We start from the raw sequence: 22,757 nt of genomic DNA on the forward strand, positions 1-22,757 counted from the left end.
CACACTCTCAAAAACGTACGTAATTCAGGTGCTGATGTTGATCAAGCAACCAAACTTGGAGTACTTATTCACGAAGATTATAACTTCCCCCTACTCCGTACGCATCACAATGCTACTTATCGTTCAGGCGCAACAGGAGCAGTCTTTTTTTTAAATTTAAATTTACTCTCACCCATAGCAGCTGTAGAGCAATTGGGGAATTAGGTGCCTTGCTCACGGGAATATAAGCAATTAAAGAAAATTGTTTTTCCTTGTCGGTTCTAAGCCCTCCTTCTCAGCCTCCTGGCCATGGCTACCACTAACTTATATCCAGTACTGCTTATTTAGACTTTTCAGAGAGATTGAATAAAGGAGAGAAGAGGAGGGAAATATTGTGAATGAAAGGAGGGAGTGAACTGAGCAGAGTTCAGGCCCTCTGTTTGCATTTTCTCCCTCTTTGTGTCGTATTTACTCTTAAGCATTTGCTGTAAAGGAGAAGGAGGAACAAGAAGAGGTTAATGGGTTTGATTTCACAAGACTCGCAGGCTCACCGCAAGGTCTGCAAGGGTTTGTTTTGGAACTAGCTCTCAGAAATGTTTGGCAACAGCTGTCGGCAGCTTCGACTCATTAGATCAGCAAAAGAATCTGAGCCACTTTACTTCACTTTTTGCAATACAAATTGAGAATTTTTATGTTGTTACATTGATGATGACATATTGGCAAATAGTTCCTCATAGTAGGATACACAGAGTCCTGGCATAGTGCATGAGAAACAGGATCTCATGTACGCTCAATACTATGGTCGGACAATTACACAATTTACTCAACCATCGAGCAGGATAAGGACTAAACACGGTGATTCCAGTAAAAACAGCTGAGACTGCCATAAGCAACAACAGTTAATATCTTGAATTGTCATGGGTGTTGATATTCTGTAACAGCCTGTAGCTCGGATATTAGGATTCATTCATCATTATGGTCTTTAAATTAATCAATAATGATGTGCTTTTGGCTTCAAAGGGCCCCTTTGAGGCGCCGCTAAAAAAAACATTTGACTTTGCCGAAAGGTGTTTAAGAAAATTATGTTCAATTATATTGTAAGATTTCTTACAATGGTAACTTTTTGAACTGCAGTCTGTTTCAAGACTGCCCAAAGCATTGAACTGAAAGTTTGAAAGATTTCAAGACAATGGCCTGATCCAATAATATTGAATTGTAACATTTGTTTCAAAAGGAAATACTCAACAATCTTTAAAATTAATAATTAAAAAAATCAAAACAAAAGCAAAGACAAATTAAAAGAAAGCCATTCACAAGACCGATTCACAACACACACAAACATACTAGTAACAATAAATATATTTGATGGTAATATTAATGATAAAACACCTCCCAAATCCTCAGGAACCCTGATCCAGCACTTTATTGGTTTCAAACATTTCAAGCACAGTGGGCATCTGTGGCTCAGATTAGTAGGGAGCCCACTAATCAAAAGGTTTCCTGGCTTCTTCTGTCCACATGCCAAAGTGGCCTTGGGCAAGACACTGAACCCCAAATTCCTCCTGATGGCACCTTGCATGAAAACATTGGCACCCCATTAGTTTGTGAATGGCTGAATGGAAAACAGTGTAAAGCACTTTGAGACTGCTGAGGTGTCAAAACGCTATTTAAATGCAAACTGCAAACCATTTCTTTGAAGCATTAACATAGGCCTTACAGCAAGCCTACTGGATATAACTTCTGAACCGCAGACACTGTGGACGCAAGGGATATTTATGGGACTATAATAAAAGCTGCTATATCACAAAACTGCTGGTTAAGTAAAAAATTTAGTGACTATACTCTTCTATTCTATTATACAGCCACCATATTTGATTAAGTAAGAATGTATTTCTTAAAGTCACATTGGTCAAAACAAATCCATAAATATTTTAACTAGATTTCCAGATCATCAACACCAACAACAGTAAAATAATGTGCATTTCCATCTCTACTGTTATATGCATATTAGGAAATGGATAAACAGTCAGTGATGTTAACTTCAAAGCTTGGTGCCATTATGTAAGAAAAGAGGGCTCAATACAATGACATAGTAAAAATAACAAAGGGTCAAACTTCAAATAGTGGTGAAAGGTGAACGTCTTCTCATTCCCCAACTTTGTTCTGCTGGTTTTTGTCTCTTTAATGGAGCTGCAGCTTGAATAAATGGTTCACACTGAAAGCATGCCAATTACACATGTGCTAGAAGAGTAAACTTGTGTACAGAATATCAGATCTTTGTTCCTGTTCTCAATAACACCGTTTTCTTTGTTGACTTTTTCTTGTCATGCAGCCAAAAAAAAAGGTTGCTGCCAGGAGCTTTTTTTTTATTACGTTTTCTGTTGTATGTGTGGAACGTATCTCTGTATGTGTACCCCTGAATGAAGTGTGTATAGAAGTGCATGCAAGTACATATTTAACACATGGAAATAGAAAATGAGACATCATAGTTTTATTCACAGGAAGCCTGCAGTTAGGAGGGATTTAGAGACCGTTCAGTAGCAGCGAGCTCAGCCTCACTGACTGCACACAGCTCTGTGAGAGTATAGACCTCAGCTGCACAGTTTACACACCTTTTAATTCTAAACACAATTAGGTGAATCCTGAATGTATGTGTACCCTTAACATACTATTAGTGAGTCTGCTAAGACCACACAATGTTTAAACAGGACAACTTTGGAATTACTGAGAGTTTGGTAGCGGCTAACCTCTAAGCTAACTTACAGCAGACCAGACTGTTAACTGAATGCAGAAAGCCAAGCGATAACTGTCAGTAAGACAACATTTGCTGACAATTTGTCAAACTTACTGAAATGACTAACTGTATTGTAGTTACTGACTTCCAAATTGTGATCCAGCCATCACCCTGACATTTTCTATCATTGAGCAGCATTAGAGGTACCACTCGTAGGTATTGGTTATATGCATGTTATTCTACATTGTAAAGTTATCTTGTCTCACGTTAAATTCAGCTCTCGCGAAGGCAATCACATGAGGACAGGTGTAACGTGTTGTCTGTATTTCCTCATCAAAACTGCAGCTACAGCATTGTGAATTAGAGAATGTCATCGCAGTGGTCACTACTTTGTTAGGATTAGGTGACAAAACTACTTGGTTATGGTTAGGAAAAGATAATGGTTCAGATTAAAATAAGTAATTTAGTATCTTTGCATATGTCACATACAACCATAAATTAAATACGTCAAGTAACTTGTACATATTCCTTAAATTAATTCTATGTTGGCTTTTGCTTTCTTGAACATCGGTTTCCCGGGTGAAAGTCCTGTGTTTGCTCTTTACATTGACTGTTTGTTCCACTGGGGATGAGAACATAGCAAAAAGTGACACTGACATTGTATCTTCTAGTGGACTGATGTGTGTATTACACAGTTTGGAGTGATACTGGGCTGGATATGTACATGCAGAAATGCATGTAGACAGTGTTTAATCAGGAGTCTGATCAGCCAGCTGAAAACTCCCTCCATCATTCAAGTTAAGGAGTAACCGACCGCTTTTAGTCAGCCTAATAAGTGTTTTGTTTATTTCCATGAAAGCTAATTTAAATGAGCTGTTCTGAACACAAAGCATCTGGCCGTGCACGAAAAGATGAACATGAGCGTTTCCCATAAGAGAAAATAGGAGAGAAAAGAGAGGGAAAGTCATAGAAAGAGTAAAAGGCCTCATGGATGAAAGACAGACAGACTTGGCCGTACCAAGTTGTACAATAAGTCAGCCCAAACCACCACTATCATCACAGATATCTCTCCCATCGCTGCTCGGATCTCCTCCACGCACGCAAACACATCAACACGCATGCTCTCCTCTAGTGGAAATTCCCTCGTCATGACTCCTGTTATGATAATAATTGTTATGTCCAACATTTCCATAGCAATGCTAACAAACATCAGCAGACAGCAGAACTGCAAAACTTTAAGAAAGATAAAGCATCCGAATGTTTGGCAGCGATGCTATCAAACCATACTTGCTGCAGTGAAGCTTAAATGGATCCTCAGATGAGAGATTTCACTGTTTCACTTCAGTGGCTCTCCTGCTGATGATGGGGTGATGAAGGTGCTCTGGGTGAAGCACGTTATTCCTATAAACGTTTCTACATTAGTCCAACATCAAAACAGCATTACAGCCACATCTGTTCTGCTGTTGGCTCCCCAAGTTGGGATTGAAATTTATATAGTGTGTGTGTGTGTGTGTTTTGTGCAGCGTGTAAGAACCTGGGGAGCGATGTAACGTCCTGATCGATGCACAGCGTATGCCACTAATCTGTTAAACCACACCTTTTCCCATGTCTCAAAGGAAACCAAATGGCCGATCTGCACCCTGCATGTGTGCATATTTGCTCATGTGTTTCCAGGCTATTGGTTCAAGTTATTTAGCACAGATCATTGACATTTTCTGTGAGATTAAGAGCATAATTGCAGTCACGAAGGAACCTGTTATAGTAAGTCTAGACTGGAGGGCCACAGGTTGCTCATTGTTACATAGTTTAATAGTTGTGGTGACTCATTATTTTTTAAGAGCAGTTCAACTGCTTAAATTACTCATTCAATACAATGAAATGGTGAGTTCAGTTTGTTGGTCCCTGTTGAGCAGTGTTTCTAGGTGTGCGATAATTATTCTTTGTATGATAATTTAGATTGTTTACAGGCTAGAATGCATTGTGTGGAGGGATATACTGAAAACTACAGCATACACGTTTGAGCACTTGCTTTGAATGTGGTTTGAATTTGATTTGCAAAAATTGCATCTGATGTCTGTTTTTTTTTGCTTACACTTTCAAAAATCAATCAGGATACAATCTGGATATGTCAAAAAAAGATGTGGGCGGGCAGTCTGAACAAGACCTACAAGTTTCCAAAGGTGTTCTTCAGACATACTGTATGACTCCTGCTCAGGCTGAATCACCTGCCAACAAGTCCTCAAAACCTCCTAACCTCTATGACATAATGTCATGGTATGTTGTTGCCTTCCAAAATAATACATATGTAGGTGGAGTGCAGAGAACCAATCTTTGAGGATTACATGAGGACATGGAAGACATTGAGACAGATTGAATCCACAGAGGAACTTTGCCTTTAAAACATCACCTGTGAACTGGTGCTCTTTTAAAGCCAAATGGTGGTCACAATCGATCAGATTTTTCCCTTGACTACACTTTTTGTGAAGTTCAGTGATAAATAAAACTATTTGTGTCACTTATTTCTTAATGCATCCTTGCCAAAAGGATAAAGTGCACAGCACTTTATGATGACAACCAAACTTTGTGTGGAAAGAAAGCCAACATGTTACCATCCTAGGATTATAACATACTGCCTGCTATCATCTCATAGGTAGGCACAAGGTGTTTGAAGTTTACTCTCAAAAAACCATGCGGTTAGGCATGGGCTAAGATAATGTTTTTGGTTAAACATGACATGGTCAAAATTAGGTTAGGATTAGGCAACAACACTACTTGGTTAGGACAAAAAAAAAAATCATGATTTGAGTTAAAATAGGCAATCCATGTAGGTAATGTCACGCAAGTCATATAAATTACTGAATATTCTTTACATTAAAAAAAAAAAAATCCACGTGCTTTTGCTTTCTCATAGTGTTAAACACCATTCTCCTGGTGAAAATCCTGTATTTGTTAAATCCAACCACCCCTGACCTCCTCCATACACATACTATGTCACTTTTTCTACTCATTCTCATGGCCTTCCTTTCTCAAACCAGGTGGTGATGGTGCAGACTTGAAAAGCCACATTGTGAGTTGGCTCACGCAACGGCTTTGAATAAACAGCGGTATTTGATGCCCAGGGAATGTGAATGGGCTGTCAACACAAAAGTCATTGTTGGTTTTATTTTAATTACATTGTTTGCACAAAAAAAAATAATGAAATAATTCAAACTTTTCCTTTAGCTATGTTAGTATTGTCTCTCGCATTGTGTCAGCTGTATCTTTGACAGGCATACTTATGTTAAAAAAAAATTACATTTAACCACTTTCTCAGACTTTTACACATGGATTTATGACCTTTGTTTCTATTTAATACCTCTTTACAGCAATATGCCTTGAAAGCTAGATATGTGTAAACCACAATAAACTAAAGAAACCTCAAGAAATCAATTTATTTCAAATGACAAGGAAAACTTTGGTTGACTTATGTTAACCACGGTCACCTTGTTTCTTCATTTGGTGGGTTTGAGAGCTTGGCTGCAACTGAACTTTGGAGCGACATCTCGCATCAGCAGCCAAGAGTGGAATAGCTATATGTCCCGCCTGCTGCTGCAACATTTGTGCTACAAATGGCAACGAGCGAGTTCAGTTTTTCCGCTTAAACATAATGCATTTATGTAGCTGATACGTCAAGCTCGAGCAACAGTGCTGAGACATTCGAGGGTGAGGGTAAACAGACATAAAGCTCTATTCATACATGAAAGCGGACATATGCACTCAGAAGCACACAGGCCGCTCGAATTCCTCCAGCATGAAAGTGCTTTCATGTTTACTGCAGAACAAACAGAGGAGGGCTTCACCTCCTGTGTTTATCTGTAATATGCTTGTTTCCATGACTGCCTCCCCTCCTAGCAGTAAGAAACAAAACATGTGCTTGGAAGGATTAGAGCTTGCATAAAATAAAAACTGAGGCTTATTTGTAGTAATTAGTAATTGTCATATTCATACAGACTCGGGATTGTTGCTTATGAACACAGATTATGGCACAAATGGAATTAAGGGTTTAGTTAAGTCAAACACTGGCAGCTATGGCCACAAATTTCACCCTGTTAAAGGATAACTCTTATTTATTACAGCCAGGGTCCACTTATAAAATTGTACAGATCAATATTTTAAAATTAAAAATAAAAAGTGTTATCTGACATCTGGGAGGGAGCGAGCGGTGGATCTGAGTTGATTTGATTGGAAACGCGGGGATACCACGTCCTGCCCACCAATAGCTGTAACCTGACTGCACCACAGGCCTGTCAACACGACCCTGTAAAACATTTTTTAACCTTATTTTATAATTAATGACGGGATTATTTTCAGATGGACGGCCAGGACACTAACCTGGAAGAATGAATTTAGCGAATGATATACAGAATACTTGTGGAAAAAGTTTTATTGACTGAAAGAAGTTGGGGGTCTATGGAAGCTGTTGTGATGGAGTGTCGGCAGCGAACCCAAACGCACTCACACAGCAGGTGGAATCCAGCCAAGGACTTTATTTCACAAATACTGCAGTGAGCAAGCAGAAAACAGGAACAGAGTCAACAGGTCCAGTGAACCAAAGTCTCTCCTTCTTTCGTCCGGAGTCGGGAGGGAAACTACCGAACTCTCTCTCGCTGGACACGGGACTGGGCAGGATCGACTGTGTGGAACCCGAGGACCTACACAGGATTGCCAGGACGTCAACAGGTGAACTCCGAGATACTATGCTGGATGGCCTCTTCACACAGGTGATTCCTGAGGATCGACACTGAGTGGCAGGAATGCTGAAGACAGGCAGGGGAGTCAGAACAGGATTCTCTCAGTACAAGTACTCAGACTTACGGAACAGGAATCAGGCAGGTAAACGGACGAACTGATGGTGAGTTGGAGAAAAACCGGGGTATTTAAGCCAGCTGGAGATGATCACTGGAATTGGCTCCAGCTGGATCTCAGGAGAGAGGCGTAACAGTGGGCGGAGCTCGGAGGAGGGTACTGCAGGATGAGATGAAAACAAACAGCAGCACATGGCACACAATAACAAACTCGACAGAGGTATGACAATACACACGAGGAGAGGTGATCAGGGGAAGAACAGAGGAGCAAACAGTAGGAGCAGACAGGAATCCTAACAGTACCGCCCCCTCAACGGGAGCCTCCTGGCGAACCGCCTGGGTTGCCGGGGTTCTGTTGATGGTACTCACGTATAATGGCCGGATCTAAGATCCCGGATTGAGGCACCCAGCAGCGCTCCTCAGGTCCATAACCCTCCCAGTCCACTACATATTGGAACCCCCTACCTCGTCAGCAGACATCCAGGAGGCGATTCACCGTGTAGACGGGGCCACCCTTGATGAGTCGAGAGCCAAACCTTCCTGTGCGGTAGACAGGGGCGGGAACACGACGCTGATCCGCCGCTTTCTTATTCTGTTCTGCCGTGCAAAGCAGGGCAGCCCGAGTCTCCCTCCACACCCGCCTACAACGACGGGCATTGCTCTGGACAGAGGAGACCGCCACCTCGACCTCCTGGCTAGGGAATAGGGGAGGCTGATAACCCAAGGAGGCCTCAAATGGGGATATTCTGGTGGCTGTAGATGTGTGGGCGTTGTGGGCATATTCCACCCGTATGAGGTGATGGCTCCATGAGGAGGGATTTGTGGTGGTCACGCACCTGAGGATGGCCTCTTGCTCCTAGTTCAGCCTCTCAGTTTGGTCATTGGTTTGTGGGTGGAATCCCGAGGAGAGGCTGGCTGTGGCGCTGAGGGTCTGACAGGAGGCCTTCCAGACTTGGGAAGAGAACTGCGGGCCTCGGTCAGACACGATGTCCGCAAGGATGCCATGAAGTCTGATGACGTGTTGGACTAGTAAGTCGGTGGTTTCCCAGGCAGATGGAAGTTTGGGCAGTGGGATGAAATGAGCCGCCTTCGAGAACCGGTCTACCATGGTTAGGATAACTGTGTTATTGTCTGATGGGGGGGACACCCGTGACAAAATCCATTGCAATATGGGACCACAGACGTTGGGGGACAGGGAGTGGTCTTAGTAACCCCGTGGGGGGTCGGTGCGATGTCTTGTTGCGGGCGCATGTGGTACAGGCCCGCACATATGTACGGGTATCCTCTTTGAGAGACGGCCACCAAAAGGTGCGGCGGGGCCAGTTTATTGTTTGGCAGATGCCGGGGTGGCCGGAGAGCCGGGAGTCGTGGGCCCAATGCAGGACTCGGGAACGGACAGATGGGGGAACAAACAGGCGGTCCAGGGGACCACCTCCAGGGTCAGGTTGGGTGTGCTGGGCCTCACGTACTGCCGTCTCGATCTCCCAGGTGATAGCTCCGAGCACGTATGAAGCATGATGTCGGGAGTAGGGGTTCCATCGTCCGGGGCAAACTGACGTGAGAGAGCAACTGGCTTGGTGTTCTTGTGCCCCGGACGATTGGTGACAGTAAAGTTGAAACGGGCGAAGAACAAGGCCCACCTTAGGGGAGGTGAGTGAGTCAGGGGGGGGTCGCTGTCCGGCTGTAGTCCCAGATGAAACACCGGTAGAAATTAGCGAACCCCAAAAACTGCTGGAGCTTTCGTCATGAGGAGGGTACCGGCCACTCAGTCACTGCTTTGACCTTCTCGGGGTCCTTTCTTACTTGGATCTCCTCAATGATGAAGCCCAGGAACTGCACAGAGGCGATGTGGAATTCGCATTTCTCGGCTTTAATGAAGAGCTGGTTTTCCAAAAGGCGTTGCAGAACCTGGCGGACATGGTGACTGTGTTCCTGAGAGTTCGGGGAGTAGATGAGGATGTCATCCAGGTAAACAAACACAAAACGGTTGGGGAAGTCGCAGAGAACATCATTTACCAGGGCTTGAAACACGGCAGGGGCATTGGTTAGTCCAAATGGCATCACCAGGTACTTGAAGTGTCCTAAAGGTGTGTTAAAAGCCATCTTCCATTCGTCCCCCTCGCAAATCCGGACCAGATGGTAAGCATTGCGGAGATCCAGTTTCGTGAAAATCTTGGCCCCGGCTAGTGATTCGAAAACAGAGGTGAGGAGCAGTAGCGATGAATAATCCTGGCCAGTGAGCTGCCATCCAATGCACTCACCAGCAGAGCATGCTCCAATGCTTCCACTGGGATCCCTTGTCTCTTAACAAAAGTAAAGTTCAAAAAAATGTGTTCAGCACCCGAATCAATGAGTGCAGACAGGGGCACCGGACCTGATGGTAGGCACAGGGTAGCTGGAAACAGACTTGGGATGGGGAAATCTCTTTGAATCGCTCGCCAGTATCCCCACTCTTACCGGCGAGCTCTCTCTTTTGGCCGAACCAGGCAATCCGGAATGCGATGTCCATGCTCATCCACAATATAGACAGCTTCCTGAGTGGATGCGTCGTTCTCTCTCCTCCTGAAACAGATGAGTCTGCCCCAGCTGCATCAGCTCCTTCCATAGGTGGTGCAGTCGGAGCTGGAGAGTGGGAGCGGGAGTGAACAGGGCTATACTGTCGGGACGGACTCGGAAACTGAAAGCTGGAGGCAGAAGCAACCTGGCACACAGGATTGTGGGACCTATAGTTCCTCTCCCGACGACGCTCCCGGATACGGTTGTCTAGACGGATTATGAGGGAAATAAGTTCATGTAGTGACTCAGGTTCATCCTGAACCGCGAGTTCGTCCTTCAAACAGTCGGAAAGACTGTTGCAATATATTCCCCTTAGTGCCTCCTCATCCCAACCGGACTCCGCAGCCAGAATCCGGAAATCCACGGAAAACTCTGCTGCGCTGGTGGCACCCTAGCGAAGTCGGAGCAGGTGCTGAACAGTGTCTCTAGTGTAAACCGGGTGGTCGAAGACTTTCTTGAACTCCTCTATAAAGGACTTGTAGGTGGTCCGGTCTGCACTGCGTCGGTTGAGCCAAGCCTCAGCCCAGACTAGGGCTCTTCCGCACAGCAACCCCACCATATAGGCAACCTTTGCATTGTCTGAAGCATAAGTGCGGGATTGCTGATTAAAAACAAACTTGCACTGAAGCATGAAACCTCTACATGCCCCTGACGCTCCATCATAGGGTTCAGGAGAGGGGACAAATGACTCACGGGTGCTGGCAGAGTCCTCATCAACTGGTTCCCAGGGAGGCAGGCGATGCAGCATGAGGCCCTGCATCATGTTCCCTATACCCTCCACCTGGGTCCCGATAACTCGCTGGGACTCTCATAAATCCTGCAGCAGGTGATGATGCTGCCCCAGGAGAGCGCTTTGGTTGGAAATTGCCCTCTGCAGATGATCCACAGGGGGAGATGCTGCTGCAGCTGCTGGGTCCATGTTGGTCAGTTCGTTCTGTTATGATGGAGTGTCAGCAGCAAACCCAAACACACACGCACACAGCAGGTGGAATCCAGCCAAGGACTTGTCAACCTCTCGCGGCACTTGGTGGTATTGCAGTTTAAGGCACTTCCGAATTGGCCTCATTTTTTTTAGCCAAAAGCTACGTCTGCTTATATATACAGTTAATGGTGTGTCCTCACAACAAGAAGGGTGTGTTGGAGGCCTTTCTGTGTGGAGTTTGCATGTTATTCACAGACATGTGTTGGTTTTGACCATGTACTCTGGCTTCCTTCCACCATCCAAAAACAAGCATGTTAGGTTAATTGTTGATTCTATATTGCCTATACCTCTATATTGAGGTGAAATGTCAGTTTCTGTCTGTCTTTCTGTGTTGGCCCTGTGATGGACTGGCGACCTATCCAGGGAAAGGCTGTCAGCTGGGATGGGCTTTCAGGATAAAGCAGGTATATAATGTATGGATGGATAGCCCCTATTTGCAACTATTTACCCCAGGAGACCAAAATAGAGATAAGCAAACAGTGACTATTAGACTTTATCAGGTGCCCAACAAAGCAAATGTTGGGCAAAGAGTGTGTTTGTGTGGGACAATGTGTACCAATGCTAAGTAGTAGTCTCTCCAAATCAGAGCTTAAAATACACTTCATACAATGCAGGCTACAGGTTAGGCCTTTAGCATGGGAAGGACTAATACAATATCATTTATTTAAATTAAATTTTTCCAACTCCCATGCTTAGTGCAGTAAGCATAAAGGAATCTAAAGTTTCAAAGTAATGTCACAGGATATGTCTTTGTTGTAGCTGAAATTACTGATTTTAGAAAAGGGTCTGTCCGGCAGTTTTGAATTTTGAAAACTCGAGCCAATTGGAATGTGGAACATTGTCTCAATATGTGGGACACAGGATAAAGTGGGACAGCTTGTCGCCCTAACTTCATCAGCTGCCCAGAAACCCTAATCTAAATAACTGCTAATATTCAGCCCCCCCCCCCCCAAATATCCATTAATGCAGGTTTATCATCATGTCTATCTGAATTAATAACCTTCTGTTGAGAAAAGTATTTGCTGAGGTCTAAGAAGACGAACTCAAACAGATAATCCAAATTTAAAGGAGAAAACAAATCTAATGGTAAAATTGTTTCTGTGGTAAATATTCATCGTGGTTTAAATAAACACTTTCCTGATTCCTGGTGGCCTTCCATATTTTCTGTAGTTGTGAACTAGTGGTGTAGATGCACTGTTCAAAACTGCAAAAATAGGACCCGAGCTGTAATTAACCAGAATTTTCCTGAAATAGCTGTGGCCAAGAACTTCATCTTGTACACATGACAGAGTGGGACTGCGGCTAGATGGGTGTTCTTTTAAATCTAAAGACCAGAATGATGAAGAGAAAAGAAAAGAATAACTGTCTCTTCCCCCTCATCAACTTGCATTGTTTGCCCTTGAGCAAGGCAGGAAGCAGTGCTCAGAAGCCAACAGTCTACTGGCAGCTCCCACAGGTCCTGAAAGTGATTGAATATGAAACAGATTGTTGCTTCTGGAAGAGAGAAAGTGTTCTCAATTGCCTCCGCTGGATGACTGTTAGCTCCAGTATGTGTATATTCATGGCTTTGTAAGACGGTCCTGCATTCCTGTAAACCTCAGTGTCTTGTTGTATTGTCATAAACCAAATCTAGGTAATGTAATAAATCCAAACTGGCAGAGGGGTCTGGGAAAGTACAGTCCTCTGCTCCGTATCGGTTTGTAGTCAGTGGATGTGGTTGGCGGATGGGGATAGTGGGCAGAGTATGTACGTCTTTGTGTGTGTGTGTGTGTGTGTGTGTGTGTGTGTGTGTGTGTGTGTGTGTGTGTGTGTGTGTGTGTGTGTGTGTGTGTGTGTGTGTGTGTGTGTGTAAATTACTTGTGTGTGGGGTAGAGGGTCTAGCCAGCTCTCGCCTCACTCCATTTGCCATCGAACCCCAGCTGAAATAAAGAACACATGGAGCTGTTTTGAAGCTCCCTCACTGCCGGTTAAAAAACTAAATTTCCCCCGTGACTTCTTAGTGTCTCTCTTCGACCCTCCACCCATCCATCCCTCATCCTACCCTTCGTGCCTGAAACTGTTCGCCCGGAACAGGCAACACTAATAGACCTCAAAATTTCCATTCGGAAAAGAAAAGAAAAAAACAAATAAACAGATCATGAGGGAAAAGAGAAGAAAGAAGTGAAACAACGTTTGCGTGCGCAGCAGTGATGGGATGGCAAATGCTATGCCAACTGTGTTATGGTTGGCAAACCTTGAAGTGCCTGACCAGGGAGGGAAGGGAGGGGGGAGACACAGGAGTGGAGTGACAGGCTGCCATACAGTGCGGTCACCAGCCGCTGCATGCTTGAACGATGGGAGAAATTTCATGTGGTTGTAATTTTCATATTAAAGTAATGGGGGTCTATCAGTGTCTGAGATGTACATATGGGGAGGCTGAGCACCAGCTGCTGTGTGTGTGTGTGTGTGTGTGTGTGTGTGTGTGTGTGTGTGTGTGTGTGTGTGTGTGTGTGTGTGTGTGTGTGTGTGTGTGTGTGTGTGTGTGTGTGTATGAGCGGGTATGTACATTTACAGTATTATTGAAACTAGTGGTGTGTTTGGAGATATACTGTAATGGCACCTAATAATGGCACTTTAGAAATGCCACAGTAAATGCTACAGTGGGTTGGGTGTGAAGAGGAAAATACAGAGTCCTTGAGTACCGTTCTTAAATTCACTGTTAGAGGAAAGTCATTTTGAACATTTCATCGCAAAAAGTAAAAGGTTTAAACTGCTGTTTGAGTGCTAACATACATGTTTTCTTCATCAAAACATCAAATATCAACCAGCACTTACTTTAATGTGTATTTTACTTTTTGATAGTATCTAACATTGTATTGTGTGTCACCTTTAGTGTAGGCATGATTTTTACAAAGCTAACATTTTAGCTGTTAGCTCATGTTAGCTTAACCCTTAGCTGGCCATTGAGTATAAGACATAAATTATTGATCCTTGTTGGGCCTCAAATGTCAAATATGCTGTTTAAATTTTGTTAAGTCATGTCTGAGTGCTGAAATACAGTATGTGACTGAAGTCCAAGCCTGGTAGAAATATACACGGATGAATGGGTATCAGACGTTAGGGGCCACCAAGACCTGCTCTGAATGAAGTAAGTTAAGATTTATTGTTGGGAAGAGCTCAGTAAAACAACTACAAAGAAACATCACCACAAAGATCCACAAAATGACACTTAAGAGACACAAAATGAATGCAAAGAGACCACAGAGACACACATAACAGACCCAAAGAGACAAAAACACACACAGACAACCAAACCAACCCCAAACAGACACAGAATACCCACAAAGACTGACAAACAACAACACACAGTTACAGTCATCTCTTTGAGTTTCAGGGTCCTCCTTGTTACTAGGGCTTGTATCATGATATATATATATATATATATATATATATATATAACTAACATGTTTCTCATCATCGGTCACATCATGATCTGAACATCAATGACGTCTTCCCGGCGGTACAATCACTGAGCAAAAAACTAACATGTTTCTCATCATTGGTCACATCACGATCTGAACATCAACGACGTCTTCCCGGCGGTACAATCACTGAGCAATCTTTACTGAGAGTCACTGTACAAGCAGATATAAATATGCAACCATAAAACTTTGAGCATAAAGCTAGTGTTCGGTATCTAAATGACTAATTAATATGCCACTGCACCCCAAGATGCTATATATATATATATATATGGGGGCTGTGGCTCAGATGGTGGAGCATGTTGTCCACTAATTGCAGGGTTGGCAGTTCAATCCCTACCTCCTCCAGTGCAAAATCTGAAGTGTCACTGAGCAAGACACTGCACCCCAAGATGCTCATGATGGCAGGCAAGCACTTTGCATGGCAGCTCTGTCGTGTGAGTAAGTCAGGTTTAAAAAAATAAAAAAAATGATTATGAGCAAACTGAAAACCTTTTATATTTGATGGCCATACTTTGACTTCACTGACAGCAGTCACTCAATACAAGCAGCAGCAGGATATGCCATATTAAAAATGCCAACTACAAAGGTTGCAATGGATGTGCTATGTTGTGAGAGTAGAGACAAAGTTAGCCTGGTGTGAACCAGACCTAATTTCAATCCTTGAATATGGGTCTGGCCTCCCTCCCTTGATTCATTGTACTAGACATAGACCTTGGGATAATATTACCCAATCAACATGAGCCAAAACTGCCCGAAACTCTTTCACCTCTGCAACTATATACTTCATCCACCAAAGCATTTTTTCCTCAGTAGAGCATATTTTTTAAAATATATTTTTATGAATGGCAACTTGACGAGGTGCTGATCGTTTATTCTGCACTGAACGCTGGAACGTTCAGCAATATTTTTCCGGTCACCGAGAGTTTAAAAATATAAATGCTGCGCTTCTCACTGTCACCAACCATCCAATCACAGTACAAGAGGGGCGGGACATACACGGTTAACTGCCGACACTGCAATCGGCGGCGGCGCAGTCAGTCCAGCCAGGCTAAGTCAAAATATCAGTGGGCCTGAATCATCTTGTAACCTTCACTATTTTTTAGCTATCATCACAACAGGTTAAGCCATTCAGGACAATCGCTCTCCCTTAGTGAGCCTTCCAGTCCTGTTGATACACTGTGTCTCATGTTCAGGTGTCCCATCCATCTCTCACCACTGTGATTTAAATCTGCCCTTATTTGTATGAGCTTCTGGGAGATGGGTGGTCTAGAGCTAAGACTTTATTTTAGCAAAGAAAACGGACACTCTCCTGCTTCCCCACAGTAAACCACCACTACAGATTTTGACTGACAAAGACTGACCTCTGATCTTTTATCTGCTCTCCTAAAACTTGATGGATTTAGTGAATGGTAATATTTGTCACAGACTGTTATTGGTTGCTTTTAGGAAAGCTATTAAAGGATAATTCCAGCATGACTTTTGCTAGGTTTCTGTGTTGAGACTACATTTGTGTGCAGCATGACTAAAGATATGTTGAAATCAGTCTTCCCATAATTTTGTCTTGTTCCAATGACGGGAAAACAATTGCAGGGACTTCTCTGTCTGCAGAGTTGTTATTCTAATCAGTAATAAATATGTAGCAACCACATTTTGCAAAGTCGCATTACATCCGGTCGTATTGACTGAAGTGTTTTGGCATGAAAATATTATTGAAACTTGAACATATTTGACCCTACTTCAGAAATACAGACATATTAAACACTGCCAGCTTGTAAGTCAAATATTGGATGAAGATCTGTGGGCAATTATGTGTTAGTGGAAACAAGAATTACGTCGTTTTGTTGATTAATTTTGCACCTCAGGCATGCTGTTGTATCTTCAGACAAAGAAAACTGTGTGTGCATCATGCTCGACTGCTGGAACTCTGGTATTTGCTTTTGAGCCATGCCAATGAAAATTAGGTTTGATACAAGTATCAGCTCTGTGAGTGTACCAGCGATGCAAACAGAGATCCACTGATATACTTACAGGGGAAAGAGCGTGGAGAAAGAGCGGGCAAGAGAACAGATCAAAGACGGAGCGTTTATGTTTCCATGCTATACATCAGATTCTCTCTCATTACTCCAAGCCGAGATAGTCCCAGGGTTTTCACACGTCCTTCATGAAGCTGTGTGGTTTCGGTTGCCCGCGCCCAGTTGGGGTTTTCTCCCTCTTGGCTGTCCATGTGAAGAGGGTCCCAGAGTCAGACAGCAGGATTAGTGGTAGTCGTGCTTTGCCAGGGACGGAGATGGATGGATGGGATGGAAAGCTTGTAACTTCGGAAGAAGAAAAAAACAAAATAGATGTCAGTCCAGATTAATGCATTTTTAATTTGCTCTGTTGGGGTTTGAGTTGCTTTCAGGGAACCAGGGGGTCACGCAGCTCGCTATACCTTTAAGGGCCATGTCAAACTTAATTTCTTATGAAAACATGAAAATCCCAGTTGTTGTAATTATGACGTTTACACAACAGATCGAAAAGAAGAAGAAGAAAAAGAAAAAGAAGAAGGAGTGCTGGAAAGATGGTGGGGTGGACTGAGGGAGGGGAGGTTTGTGTTTGCCTGCTGGATAGAAGCCAAAGGAAGACTTGGCAGAAACTGTAGGATATCTGGTTGGAGGAAGGACGAAAGGTCTGGCTGCTTTTTAAACAGAGACAAAAGAGATGGGCACTGCTGACCTACATCCAGATCTTAAAACTTCAAACTGTGGTCGGAAACTGAAAGCAGAGTTTTGTTTGCAGCATCCAAGTCACTCCTATACGTCCTCCCTGTCTGCGTTCTCTGCAGTTGACACTAATCCTCGCCTGATCTCGCTTGTCTTTAGAAAATCTAGTTTGTTTGGTTCCCAAATGGAGTTTGACTTTTCGCTCGGGTGGAGGCCTCTCTGCCTTCGTCTGCGGTGGGCTGGAGAGTGGGGGGGGGGATCTGTGTGTCACTTGATCACTTGATTCATTGCACATGTCATTATCTGAGAAGAATCTTTGTGGGTCTGGCGGTGATTGACAACTGTCTTCTGAATTCATAACTTACAAGGTTCGAGTATGACTGAGTTTGACTGCGGTCACAATACATTTTTCAGATAGGTATTGATTTGTGTGTTATACATTTCCAAACTGAAGTTTTGACGCTTTTTCGGAGACTTTCTGTATTTCATTTTATTTTGTAGATTGTAGGCCAATACTGCAGATATCCAGACTATTAAATAAAAGACATACAATTATGTAGGAATTCAGATTACGTAGTAAAAGTGTGGTAATTCAATTTCATCATTGTATGATGGTTGTTGTGTCTGTTCTCAAAGACACTTTCAAAGATTATCTGGATTGACTGACTTCTCTTGTCCTGTCTAAAAGGTACATTACATAGGATTCAGAGGAATCTATTATCAGAAATGGAATAAAGTATTCATTATCATGTTTTCACTAGTGTATCACCAGAAAATAATAATTGTGTTTTCATTCCCTCTTAATGAGTATCTTTACATCTACATTTGGAGCTGGTCTCCTCCATGGAGCGTGCCATGTTTCCCACCATCTTTCTACAGGAGCCAAGAAGGGAAAAACCAAACACTGACTCTAGACAGGGGCATTTTTGTTTTTCATAAATTATCTTACATGCTTGGAGAAGGAGGGGATGTGAAGATTGTTTAGTTTGTTGCAATCTGCAAACTCACCACTAGATGCCAATAAATCCTCCACACTGCTCCTTTAAAGTCCTGACGGACTGTCGTTTTTCTTAAATTCTTGTAATAGGATTAGTACTGCAGTCAAATTGGACTATTGCTGTGTATGGCACAGCACAATAGTCTTAAACACATCAGAAAGGCAAGATATTCAAGGTGACCAACTTATGAAATTGATGATGTTACAAAGCTGTCATCAAGCAAACATACCTTGGTGAATCTACATAATTCCATATTTGTTAGTTGTAGTTTGCTACTGTATATTGTACCTTACTATGTTTGCTTCTAACTGCATGATTGCAGGCAAATAATGTTATATTCCATCAATGTGTAATATTTAAATCAGCATGTATACATGTTCAGTAAATGATCTGTGGGGACATTAAATTAACAACCATGGCCACAAACACAACACAAACCAGAAATGTGGATAATTCCAGAAAAAAAAAAAAATATATATATATATATATAGTCATAGAGATTTTTTTACTGGTCCATGGCATTCTTTATTTCTGAATGTCCTGTCCATGAGTCATAGTTAAGGTTGATGTCGGGCAGTTTTACAAACTTTATTATATAGCTAAAACGTATTTCTACAAAAAGCCTGAGGATTATATCCTTTGGCGCTTACATGCACACAGTGTTTAACACTGAGCTCACTCCCCGTCTTTTGTCTGCAAACGTCTCCTCTGTGAAACCCGACCGCCGGACAATCATCATTCCTCAGCTATTAGCACCAAATCTTTGGCTGGCTCTGAATGTGTGGAGATGTTGTGTTGTCAGCTGGAGGGCTCTGGTTTCTCCCCAGATGAGTGGAGAAAGGGGTCAGTGACGCCTGTCAACGACCCCCAACGGCCCCTGATTTCCTGTCCAGGGACCACTCAATGGCCCCCATTACGTGTCATTGAAGAACCAAAATGGCCTCTGCTCTAGATCTCCACTGCCGGGTCTTTATCATGATAGTTGCTCGGCTGAAATTTAAGAGTTTTCATAATGAATGCCCTCTGGAAGCAAAAGCAAGCAGTTGAAGATATTGCTAAGATATACATGCGCTGATAAAGGTAATTTACTATGTAAGCCAATAAGGTTCTTTGTCCAATTTTGCAGATCGGAAAACTTTTCAAAGGTCTAATTTTTCTGTGCAGATGTTCGAGATACATAGCTGTAACTTGAGATGGAACAGGAAAGCTCGGCCAGCAGGTTGAATAAGTCGTTGAGTTTGTATTAAAATAAAAAAGAAGCCAGTCAAAGTCCAAAGAAGCAGCTTTATGAACAAGCAGCATATAACGTTAAACACAAAGCAGCCACATTGGTCTCTTCTTCTGCACTTTGCTCTGTCTACAGGATATGTAGTTTTTATGTTCTGTATGTATGGCACTACAAGCTGCTGTAAATGTCAGAGATTTTCCTGAGCCGAAACAAATTCCTCCTGCCTGACTCTGTGGTAATCAAAACGAATTTCCACTTACTTTTTCTCATTGTTGGAAAGCTTAAAGCCAACATAGAAATGGAGAATGTGGTGTAACTTTCTTTGCCTCTGAAAATGGTCCAAGAAGAATGGTCCAAGCAGTAAAAACTTTCCACGAGTCACCGTGTTCGTTTTTGTGGAGATCTTTTCTCGAGCCTCCTCGTCAGTGGGTCAATATTTGCCTTTAACTTTTGACCTGCGTGTTTACCCTCCTTTTTACTCAATTACTGCCATCACTGGAGTCCAGCTTAGAGAGAACCAAAAACCTTGTGAGTGGACAGCAAATGGCAAGAGAGCTGTGTTTTAAAAAAAAAAAAAATCTTTTTTTTTTTCATTATACTGTATATCATGATTTATAGACTTGCATTTAATATGGAAAACAACATTGGGTATATGATCACACCTTTCTGGAATCAAACCTACACTACACAATGTGGTCTGCTCAAAGGTGCTTACTGTATATCATGTGTTAGTTCCTTCTGTTTGTTGTAATAAGTATGCCGTGAGACCCATTGACCACTGTTTGGCCGGATAGAGATAAAATGACATAACTGCAAGTTAGCATTAAGAATGGGGATGTTACCTTCCTTCATAGCTAGTTAGCTACAAGTAACAGAAAATAGTTGTAGAGGTAGTAGAAGATGAATACAGCTGTACACATAAAATACGATGTTCTTTTGCAGCCATAAAATAGCAGGTACAGGTAATAAAAAATATGTGTATGTAGCGCACAGTTAAACAGTGAGCCCAGACCTTCTTCTGGAAAGAAAGAAGAGCTCCAGCGTCACCTGATAATTCTCAGGAGGTTCATCAGCAGGAGCGACCCCTTTCATGTTGTGACAATGTTTGATGAGTTTTTATTGTGAAACATTGATTATTTATATTTGAAGTTGATCTTTGTGAAAAACGTTAACTTATTTTACAAAACTGCCTATTTATGTGTTGACTGATGTTCCCATGGTGTTGGTAGTGCAGATATGTCCCTCACTACAGATGGTAGCTATTTCTCCAAACAGAAATCAGCTAACAAGCAACACAATGTCAAACAAAGTGAATGAAAGTAAACAAAAATCCCAATTCAAGGTGATTATCTGGTTAGATTTATTCTTTACGTGTCAGTAGCGTTGTCATTGGAGTTGACTTTTGGTGTAAGTATTGCTGCTGTTGCTAAGCAATGCACCCACATAAGATTACTCTCATCACCACCGCTACTGAACATATTCACGCTGTAGCATAACAGCCAGTGGTGATCCTACAGTGAGAGTAAAAGCTTAAGCTTAAAGGGACATTTTACAGTCTTTAGGCAGTTTTATAGACTTACTGAATATATACTGAATATAATGGATATACTGTTTAACATTAAGCATTTAGGAAATATGTCTTTCTGTCAACATTTTAAGTAACCAAAAAGTAATGTGGCACATTCCCTTTTTTATTGTCAAAACTACACAGTCACAGCATTAACAGCACTAACACTGTCTGTACTACTATTCCTGCTGTTGCAATTACTGCCACCACTACATATATCACATGCCCGTGCGCATACACTCTGCTGTTAATAATCCAGACTGCTGTGACCTGCTTTAAATACATCCCCAGACTAATAAGCTCATTACTCCTCTGCTGTAAGAGCAGTGGGTCAGGAGTTCTGCACACAAACACAAAAAAATACACTAATACTGTGCAGACATGTGTTACGCACACACTCAACTGCACACTCAGATTTCTGCACTTCTTTCTACATGCCTTCGCACAAACAGAACACTTTTTCCCTTTGTGGCTTATATGCAGACATGAATACAAGAGGAAGAAGAAACGGATACACACTCATATCTCCCGCTACTCATCCGTCTGTACATCCATTCACTCCAGGTCCGACAGTCACCCGTAGGATAGCCGAAACTGTTTGTGTAAAATTAGAAGTGAAACCACACTCTCTGATTGAATCTGTGGACCTACTGGGTCTCTGGGTTGCTGTGCAAACAATCTGAGCTGGATCATTACAGCCCAGCTCCTCTGTGGCGTCACAACACACACACACTCACACAGATATGAGCACAGGGGCACAAACACACACACACAGAAAGTCAGGTTTAAGGGGATGAAATGCCATACCATTATCTCTAATTCTTATCTATACTAAGAGTTCTTCAGCTCCACAAACACACACACACAATGTTTGTTTTATTGCACGTGTTATAAAGGTAAGATGACATAGGAAGGTAATGGTTGGCAAACGGACAACACAATGGAAGATGCCAGAAAGTGAAGTCAAAGTATTCACAAATGTGCGTTCAACAGGTTGTGTGTCAGAACTTGTGCGTGTGAGGAAACCGAAAGGGTTACGACAACTCCGATGAACAAACCTTTGATCTGCAGCTCGATTAAGAAGCAACATAACTCAACAGCCAAGTGACCATTAAACACAGCCTTATCTTCTGTGTTATTCCTCATATTGTTCCAGTCCCTCGGCCAAGTCTGTCTGTCTCACTGCTCCGATAGCTCTGATTTCTGCACTGCCGGCTTATATAACCGACTGATGAAGGCTGCCCTCCTTGCTTTGTGTTCCCATCCACCTCCCCTCTCCTTCACTCTCTTTTCTTTCAACTCCTGCCTTTATTTTTCCAAAATCAGGCCTCTGCCACCTCACCACATCCATGTCTCCTCATCTTTCTGTCTACATTCATTCTCTTCTAGTGTCTCATAATTAAACCAGTGTCTACAGTCATTTAAAAACATATCTGCAGTTTGGAATGAGGAGAATCTTTACAAAAACTCAGGCTTTTCTGTGGGGTAAATCTTTCCACATGCTTTAGCCTTGGATGCCCAAAGGCTTTTTTTGGGGGGTAGGCGAGTCCTTTGAAAGGGAGACATATAATTACATCTGCCTTTTCTTTGTATGATTTGGACTTTCAACCAATGGTGGTTTTGCATAGAGATTAGCTGTTATGTTGCAAAGCTAATTCAATTATGAAATTCAAAACAGACATCAGCTGACAGCAGCTTGGACT

At 42.6% G+C, this 22,757-nt stretch overlaps 2 protein-coding genes across 2 annotated transcripts in view; one reads left to right on the top strand and one right to left on the bottom strand.

The window, feature by feature from the left end:
- Positions 1-22,757, bottom strand: part of LOC138615940 (ras and Rab interactor 2-like) — a 459,963-nt gene that overhangs the window by 148,873 nt on the left and 288,333 nt on the right. The window lies entirely within an intron of this gene.
- Positions 17,053-22,757, top strand: part of LOC138615914 (uncharacterized) — a 28,103-nt gene continuing 22,398 nt past the window's right edge. The window contains exon 1 of the mRNA XM_069689793.1: positions 17,053-17,122. Within this exon, the coding sequence (XP_069545894.1) occupies positions 17,053-17,122 (70 nt within the window). The remainder of the gene's footprint in view (positions 17,123-22,757) is intronic.

Source organism: Brachyistius frenatus, unplaced genomic scaffold (assembly GCF_029030835.1).
Source record: "Brachyistius frenatus isolate BFR_SWC_R1_liver_20210118 unplaced genomic scaffold, ASM2903083v1 Contig_8, whole genome shotgun sequence".
NCBI lineage: Eukaryota > Metazoa > Chordata > Actinopteri > Embiotocidae > Brachyistius > Brachyistius frenatus.